Here is a 9222-nt window from a genome sequence, read left to right as displayed (position 1 = left end):
CCAACTCAACCCAACCCAACTCAACCCAACAGAACCCAACCCAACTCAACCCAACCCAACTCAACCCAACAGAACCCAACCCAACTCAACCCAACAGAACCCAACCCAACTCAACCCAACCCAAAACAAACCAACAGAACCCAACCCAACCCAACCCAACCCAACCCAACCCAACCCAACCCAACCTCCTGGAGCTCCCGTTCAGCTGTGTGAGGTTCTGGCTGTGCCCCATAGCAGTGGGATGGCTGACATCACCTGGCTGTACACTGCACTTGGGACAGCCCTTCTCTTGCAATCACTGCCCCCGAGTTCCAGCGGGTGCCATCGACCTCTCCACCTTATAAAGACTGATTCTAAACTAGAACACATCGACAGCCATGAGCCCTTCAGAACATGCAGCTCCAGAGCTCATCTCTGCAGGACTAATTAAGCCAAGCCTATGGCAGGTGTCATCTCTGCAGGACTAATTAAGCCAAGCCTATGGCAAGTGTCATCTGTGCAGGATTAATTAAGCCAAGCCTATGGCAAGTGCTCCGGCCCATGGAAGGGGCTGGAACTGGTGGGTTTTAAGGTCCGTCCCCACCCAAAGCACTGCGTGATGCTGAGAACCCATGAACTCAAAGTGCTTGGCCTGCCACAGCCAGGGGGAAATGGGACCTGCAGGGCTGAGAGGCGCTCACACAACGAGAAGGAGTGTCAAAGGATTGCAGGACACAAAGGCCTCGTCTGCAATGAAACTGAATTAGAAGGTTATGCTATAGACACATGTTTACTTTCCTGCTCTCCTTGCTGACAGCACTCGCAGGTTGCTTTTCCTGCTCCTACAGCTTGTTCCTTCCACCTCCTGCTGGAGGAAACTCACAGAGAGGAATCAGCCACCAACCAGCAAAAAAGGTACAGGAGAAAGGGAGGCAGGGAAGGAGAAAAGAGCCAACAGCACAGCAAGAAACAGACACAAAGTGAGGCTTCACCTCCCGCTCCAGCCCAAAGAAGGCAGAACTCATTTCCATGGCACTAAAGGGCCCAGCAGCATCCCTCACCCCATGGATAACCAGCTGCTCTGCCTCTGTATCACAACCCACACTGATGTGGATCAGAAACCAGGTGAGAGAAGTGCAGGGGGAGGCCCTGCTGCTCCCCAGCCCCCACACTGATCCAGCAGCTGATATAACATTGGCTGCCAGCGCTGAGAGTGGGGATGTGATCAGATCCAGCCCAGGACAGCTGAATTCTGAAGACCTTCAGGGTACCTCAGACTTTAAAAAGAGGTTTTAAAAGCTGCAGGGTCCATCTGGATTGTGCTCCCCCAGCTCATACCAAGGCCCAGCAGATTCACGTACCCACCAAGAGCACCAAGGATCCGAAGCTGAAGGAGGGAAGGTTTAGGTTGGATGTTTTAATCCCTGGAGGTGCTCAAGGCCATTGGATGGGGCCCTGGGCAGATGCAGAGATTGGTGGCCCTGCCTGTGGCAGAGTCGGAGCTTAGTGACCCTTGGGGTCTCCTCCAACCAATGCCATTCTGTGACTCTAATAGTAAGAGGTTTTAAGGAAGCCAGAATTCACATCTCTGGCTCCTTTCTGCAAAGCAACAGCTGCTCGTCCTTAGGGTGGTCAGTCACATAACAACTGAAATGGCCCCAAAGAGGGGCAGCAAATGGTGTGAACTGGAAGGACCCCAAAGAAGAGGCACCGAGACCCGACCAGAAGAACCCAAAGAGGGGCAGCAAATGGTGTGAACTGGAAGGACCCCAAAGAAAAGGCACCGAGACCCGACCAGAAGAACCCAAAGAGGGGAAACAAATGGTGTGAACTGGAAGGACCCCAAAGAAGAGGCACCGAGACCCGACCAGAAGAACCCAAATAGGGGCAGCAAACGGCCCCAACAAAACCTCAAACAGGGCCAGCAAGCTGTGCCCATGGGCTGGGGGTGAGTTGGGGCTCCTCAGCCCTTATCTTTATTGCCTGCTCCAGGGAGCTTTGCAATGGGGTTGGACTCGATCTGCAGAGGTCCCTTCCAGCCCCTACATTGATTCTGTGATCTCAGGACAAGGAGAAACGTAGCTGGGGCCAAACCCTTTGCTACAGCCAGCACAAGGGAAGCGCAGGTTCCATCCTGCACAGCTGATGATACAGATACAGACACGGCTCCACTCCCACACAGGGTCCCATGACACTGGATCCATAACAGCATGATAAAAGGATGGGGAGGGGGGTAAGATGGGTAAAACCCCTCGTGGTGCCTCAACAAAGCAAAAAACCCCAGAATCCCAGAACTGTTGGGGCTGGAAGGGACCTATGGAGCTCCCCATCCAACCCCCAAAGCACTGTGAAAGGATGGGGAGGGGATAAGGGGGATAAAACCCCTCATGGTGCCTCAACAAAGCAAAAAAACCCCAGAATCCCAGAACTGTTGGGGCTGGAAGGGACATCGGGAGCTCCCCATCCAACCCTAAAGCAGTTCCCTATAGCAGCTACACAGGGAGGTGTAGCTGGGGCCAAACCCTTTGCTTCAGCCAGCACAAGGGAAGCGCAGGTTCCATCCTGCACAGCTTATGATACAGATACAGACACGGCCCCACTCCCACACAGGGTCCCACCATCCAGCTGGATCCATCTCAGCACTGTGAAAGGATGGGGAGGGGGGTAAGGGGGGTAAAACCTCTCGTGGTGCCTCAACAAAGCAAAAAACCCCAGAACTGTTGGGGCTGGAAGGGACCTCGGGAGCTCCCCATCCAACCCCCATAGCAGTTATCCATCAGCACAGGACACAGAGAACACAAATCCAGGCCACCAGCACTCAGCCCCCATGTGCTGAGTGCACCACAGGACCCCATAACCTCTATGGGACCCTATAACCCCATGTGGGACCTCATGAACCCTATGGGACCCCTTAAGCACCACAGGACCCCATAACCTCTATGGGACCCTATAACCCCATGTGGGACCTCATGANCCATGTGGGACCTCATGAACCCTATGGGACCCCTTAAGCACCACAGGACCCCATAACCTCTATGGGACCCTATAACCCCATGTGGGACCTCATGACCACTATGGGACCCCACAGGACGGGTTGTGAGCTCCCAGCAATGACTTGCAAAGTGAAGGCGGTATCACACGGAGCAGCTCTTATCTCATTACTGCACAGAGTCAGATAAGAAACGGGAGGAGGAGGAGAGTCATAACAGCAGCCCCAGCACAGCTGTGTTTTTATTTTGGGCCTTATCTCCTGCTCTGGAATCCCAAGCAGCGGCTCAGCTCCATGCAGCCCCTCGCTCCTACATATAGGGTGCCATAGAAATTGTGGGGTGCCACGGGGGGTTATAGGGTCCCATAGAGGTTATGGGGTCCTGCGGTGCTTAAGGGGTCCATAGGGTTCATGAGGTCCCACATGGGGTTATAGGGTCCCATAGACGTAATGGGGTCCTGTGGTGCTTAAGGGGTTCATAGGGTTCTTGAGGTCCCACGTGGGGTTATAGGGTCCCATAGAGGTTGTGGGGTCCCATAGTGGTTATAGGGTCCCACAGGGGGTTATAGGGTGCCATAGAAATTGTGGGGTGCCACNGGGGTTATAGGGTCCCATAGAGGTTGTGGGGTCCCATAGTGGTTATAGGGTCCCACAGGGGGTTATAGGGTGCCATAGAAATTGTGGGGTGCCACAGGGGGTTACAGGGTCCCATAGGAGTTATAGTGTCCCATAGAGTTTATGAGGTCCCACATGGGGTTATAGGGTCCCATAGAGGTTGTGGGGTCCTGCGGTGCTTAAGGGGTCCCATAAGGTTCATGAGGTCCCGCATGAGGTTATAGGGTCCCATAGAGGTTATGGGGTCCTGTGGTGCTTAAGGGGTCCCATAGGGTTCATGAGGTCCCACAGGGGGTTATAGGGTCCCACAGAGGTTATGGGGTCCTGTGGTGCTTAAGGGGTCCCATAGGGTTCATGAGGTCCCACGTGGGGTTATAGGGTCCCATAGAGGTTATGGGGTCCTGTGGTGCTTAAGGGGTCCCATAGGGTTCATGAGGTCCCACGTGGGGTTATAGGGTCCCATAGAGGTTGTGGAGTCCCATAGTGGTTATAGGGTCCCACAGGGGGTTATAGGGTGCCATAGAAATTGTGGGGTGCCACAGGGGGTTACAGGGTCCCATAGGGGTTATAGGGTCCCATTGAATTTATGAGATCCCATTTATGAGGTCCCACAGAGGGGTTATAGGGTCCCATAGAGGTTATAGGGTCCAATGGAAGTTGTGGGTCCCATAGTGGTTATAGGGTCCCATAGAGGTTATGGGGTCCCATAGGGGTTATAGTGTCCTGTAGTGGTTATAGTGTCCCATATATTTTATGAGATCCCATAGAGGGTTTATAAGGTCCCATTGAGATTATATGGTCCAATGGAAGTTGTGGGTCCCATAGTGGCTATAGGGTCCCATAGAGGTTATGGGGTCCCATAGGGGTTATAGTGTCCTGTAGTGGTTATAGGGTCCCATAGAGTTTATGAGGTCCCATAGGGGGGTTATAAGGTCCCATAGAGGTTATAGGGTCCAATGGAAGTTGTGGGGCCCCATAGTGGTTAGAGGGTCCCATAGAGGTTGTGGGGTCCCATAGTGGTTATAGGGTCCCACAGGGGTCCCACAGAATCACAGAATGACCTGAGTTGAAAGGAACCTCAAGGATCATGTAGTTCCAACCCCCTGCCTGGCAGGGCCACCAAACTTCCATTTATTACATCAGGTTGCCCAGGAGACCCCATAGAGACCCCATAGATCTCCATAGAGACCCCATAGATCCCCATAGAGACCCCACAGATCTCCATAGAGACCCCATAGATCCCCATAGAGACCCCATAGATCTCCATAGAGACCCCATAGATCTCCATAGAGACCCCGTAGATCCCCATAGAGACCCCATAGATCTCCATAAAGACCCCATAGAGACCCCATAGACCCCCATAGAGACCCCATAGATCTCCTAGAGACCCCATAGATCCCCATAGAGACCCCCTAGATCTCCATAGAGACCCATAGATCTCCATAGAGACCTCGTAGATCCCCATAGATCCCCATAGCGACCCCATAGAGACCCCATAGATCTCCACAGAGAACCCATAGATCCCCATAGCGACCCCATAGATCTCCACAGAGAACCCATAGATCCCCATAGCGACCCCATAGAGACCCCATAGATCTCCACAGAGACCCCATAGATCCCCATAGAGCCTCCCTGTCCCTACTGGTCCCCCCCCTCCTGATGGAGCCCAGGATCCCGAGCTGACACAGCGCCCTGCTGCCCCACATTCAGTTCCTGCTGCCCCACATTCAGTTCCTGCTGCCCCACATTCAGTTCCTGCTGCCCCACATTCAGTTCCTGCTGCCCCACGTTCATTCAGTTCCTGCTGCCCCACGTTCATTCAGTTCCTGCTGCCCCACATTCAGTTCCTGCTGCCCCACGTTCATTCAGTTCCAGCTGCCCCACGTTCATTCAGTTCCTGCTGCCCCACGTTCATTTTTCAGGAATTTTCCTGCTGCCCTCCTACGTTCATTCAGACTCCTGCTGCCCCACGTTCATTCGAGTTTCCTGCTGCCCACGTTCATTCAGTTCCCTGCGTGCCCCCGATTCATTCAGTTCCAGCTGCCCCACGTTCATCTCTTCCAGTTCCCTGCTGCCCCACGCCACGTTCATTCAGCTCCTGCTGCCCACGTTATATCAGTTCCTGCTGGCCCACCGTTCATACCCGCACGTTCATTCAGCTCCTGCTGCCGGACCACCGTTCATTCAGTTCCTGCTGCCACCACGTTCATTCAGTTTCCAGCTGCCCCAACGTTTCATTCAGTTCCTGCTGCCCCACGTTTCATTCAGTTTTCCTGCTGCCCCACGTTCATTCAGTTTTTTCCTGCTGCCCACGTTCCATTCAGTTTCCTGCTGCCCCCCACGGTTCATTCAGTTTCCTGCTGCCCCAGCGTTCATTTCAGTTCCTGCTGCCCCAACGTTGCATTCAGTTCCTGCTGCCACACGTTCTTCAGTTCCTGCTGCCGCAAGTTTCATGTCATGCTCCTGCTTGCCCCACGTTCATTCAGTTCCTGCTGCCCCAACGTTCATTCAGTTCCTGCTGCCCCACTTCATGTCAGTTTCCAGCTGCCCCACGTCATTTCCAGTTTTTCCAGCTGCCCCACGTTCATTCAGTTCCAGCTGCCCCAACGTTCATTTCAGTTCCTGCTGCCCAACGTTCATTTCAGTTTCCAGCTGCCCCACGTTCATTTCAGGCTCCTGCTGCCCCACTGTTCATTCAGTTCCAGCTGCCCCACGTTCATTCAGTTTCCTGCCTGCCCCAGTTCATCAGTTTCCTGCTGCCCCACGTTCATTCAGCTTCTGCTGCCCACGTTCAATTCAGTTTCCCTGCTGCCCCACGTTCATATCCAGTTCCTGCTGCCCACCGTTCCATTCAGTTCCTGCTGCCCCACGTTCAATGTCAGTTCCTGCTGCCCCACGTTTCATAGTCATTCCAGCTGGCCCCACGTTCATTCAGTTCCTGCTGCCCCCCGTTCATAGAGGCTGGGATAGAGTTTTCCTGCTGCCCCACGTTCATTCAGTTCCTGCTGCCCCACGTTCATTCAGTTCCTGCTGCCCCACGTTCATTCAGTTCCTGCTGCCCCACGTTCAGTTTTACGCCCCCTTTAGGGCCCGGCACACACGGTGGATACGGATACGGACCGTCCCCTCCCCGTTCCAAACGACCCCCCCTCCATAAAGGCCTCAACACAACGGGAAGCGGCGCCCGCCCCGTACAACCCCAACCCGGCTGTCAACAATTAACGGGGTAAATAATTAACGGGGTAATTAATTAACGGGGTAATTAACGGGGAGCTGCGGAGCTGGGATTATTAATTAACGGGGTAATTAACGGGGAGCTGCGGGGCCGGGGTAATTAACGGGTTAATTAACGGGGAGCTGCGGGGCCGGGGTAAATAACAGGGTAATTAACGGGGTAATTATCGAGGAGATGCAGGGCTGGGGCAATTAACGAGGAGCTGCGGGGCCGGGATTATTAATTAACGGGGTAATTAACGAGGAGCTGCAGGACTGGGGTAAATAACGGGGTAGTAAACGGGGAGCTGCGAGGCTGGGGCAATTAATTAATGGGGTAATTAATGGAGTAATTAGCGGGGTAATTAACAAGGAGCTGCGGGACTGGGGTAAATAATGGGGTAATTAACGGGGAGCTGCGGGGCCGGGGTCATTAACGGGAATAACGGGGTAATTAAAGGGTCAGTAACGAGGAGCTGCGGGGCCGGGGTAATTAATTAACGGGGTAAATAACGGGGTAATTAACGAGGAGCTGCGGGGCTGGGGCAATTCACGGGGTAATTAACGAGGAGCTGCAGGGCCGAGCTTATTAATTAACGGGGTAATTAACGGGGTCGGTAACGGGAAGCTGCGGGGCCGGGGTAATTAATGGGGCAATTAACGGGGTAATTAACGGGGTAACTAACGAGGAGCCGCGGGGCCGATGTTATTAACTAACGGGGTAATTAACGGGGTAATTAACGGGGTCGGTAACGGGGACCGCGGGGCCGGGGTAATTAATTAACGGGGTAATTACTTAACGTGTTAATTAATTAACGTGTTAATTCTGTCGGAGCTGCGGCCGCGCTCACCGGGCTCCAGCAGATGAGCGGGTCGGTGTCGGGATCCTCCACCAACGTCCACAGCTTGGTCAGGAAGGCCGACACGTTGCTGCCGCCCGGCCCCGCCCCCACCGCCGCCGCCGCCGCTCCGGGCCCGTCCATGGCCGCGGGGTCCGGGCGCAGGGAAACGCGCGGAGCGGATCAACGCCGCCGGCGGGGCCGGGCCCAGCGCTGCGCGGGGCGGGCAACGGGGCCCTGCATGGCCGCCGCCATCTTGGGCCGCCTCCGGGAACAACCCCCCGCGCCGGGATGCGCTGCGCATGCGCGGCTCCGCCTCAAGCCCCGCCCTGTCCGTGATGCGCATGCGCGTTGGACGCCTAAGCCAGCCGTGCATTAATGCGCATGCGCTGCTCTGTGGCTATCCCCCTGAAGCCCTTCGTGCGCATGCGCCTCTCCGCCTTCTCACCGGAGGGTCGTAACGCGCATGCGCAGCGCGCCGGGCTGAGACAGGAAATGGGACATCCGGAAGTGAACCCGGCAGGGGGCGGGGTGTGACCTTTGACCCCGCGCACGCGGAGGGCGGAAGCGGCGGCGGCGCACGCGGGAGCATGGAGGACACGGAGCAGGTCGGGGCTGCGGCCCAGCGGGGTTGCCATGGTTACGGGGCCTGCTGGGCCTAGGCCCGGGCCTGGTTCTGGGCCCGGGTTTGGGCCTGGTTCTGGGCCCGGTTCTGGTTTTAGTTCTGGGTCTCGGTGCCCGGTTCTGTGTCTGAATGTCGGCGCTGGTTTTGGGGTCCGGGTCGGGTTGTGGGTTTGGGACCTGAGTTCTGATTCTGGGTTCCTGGGTTCTGGGTTTGGGACCTGAGTTCTGGTTCTAGGGTTCTGGGTTTGGGATTTCAGTTCTGAATTTGGGGTCCCGGGTTCTGGGCTTGAGGCCGGTTCTGGCTCTGGAGCCCAGATCGGGTTGTGGTTCTGGGGGCCCAGGCCTACGATCTGGATGTGAGACCCAGGTTCTGGGCCTGCGGTGCCGGTTTCGGCCCCCACCGGTACCGCCCTGACCCGGCCCGGCCTCCCCTTGTGCAGCCCCTGGAGCTCCAGAGCGACGAGGAGCTGACGGACAGTGAGGAGAGCGTTTATTCGGGGCTGGAGGACTCCGGCAGCGACAGCACCAACAGCAGCGACCAGGAGGAGGAGGAGGATGAAGAGGATGAAGAGGAGTCGGAGGAGCCCGGCAATGGGGCAGACCCCCAGGTAAGGAGCGGGGATGGGGGGAGGCTGCCCCAATGGGGGGACACTGATGGAGGGCTGCATCACAAGAGGGACAATAGGACCCTGTGGTGCATCACCCAGAGCAGAACCAGTGGGGTGAGAGAGTGGCCTGGTTGGCCAGTGATCCCCAAGAGTTGACCAGGACTTCACCAGCTGTTGAGTGATGGTTGAACAACAGTTGAGCAGTGGTAGAACATGAGCCAGCAGTGAGCCATGGGGGCCAAGAGAGCCAATGGGATGCTGAAGTGCATTGCCCAGAGCAGGGGCAGGGGAGGGGCCTGGTTGGTCAACGGTTGCCCAACAGTTCGCCAGTGGTTGACCAGTGAATGGTTGACCA

At 55.9% G+C, this 9222-nt stretch overlaps 2 protein-coding genes across 2 annotated transcripts in view; one reads left to right on the top strand and one right to left on the bottom strand.

The window, feature by feature from the left end:
* Positions 1-7933, bottom strand: part of LOC107306980 (heat shock factor protein 1) — a 75899-nt gene extending 67966 nt beyond the window's left edge. Inside the window, exon 1 of the mRNA XM_032441641.1 lies at positions 7648-7933. Coding sequence (XP_032297532.1) covers positions 7648-7779 — 132 coding nt within the window. The 5' untranslated portion in view covers positions 7780-7933. The remainder of the gene's footprint in view (positions 1-7647) is intronic.
* Positions 7934-8113: 180 nt separating this feature from the next.
* Positions 8114-9222, top strand: part of BOP1 (BOP1 ribosomal biogenesis factor) — an 80387-nt gene continuing 79278 nt past the window's right edge. Inside the window, exons 1-2 of the mRNA XM_015850408.2 lie at positions 8114-8243; positions 8700-8867. Coding sequence (XP_015705894.1) covers positions 8226-8243; positions 8700-8867 — 186 coding nt within the window. The 5' untranslated portion in view covers positions 8114-8225. The remainder of the gene's footprint in view (positions 8244-8699; positions 8868-9222) is intronic.

This window comes from Coturnix japonica, unplaced genomic scaffold, assembly GCF_001577835.2.
Source record: "Coturnix japonica isolate 7356 unplaced genomic scaffold, Coturnix japonica 2.1 chrUnrandom424, whole genome shotgun sequence".
Classification (NCBI taxonomy): Eukaryota; Metazoa; Chordata; class Aves; order Galliformes; family Phasianidae; genus Coturnix; species Coturnix japonica.
This window is presented reverse-complemented; position numbering and strand designations above follow the sequence as displayed.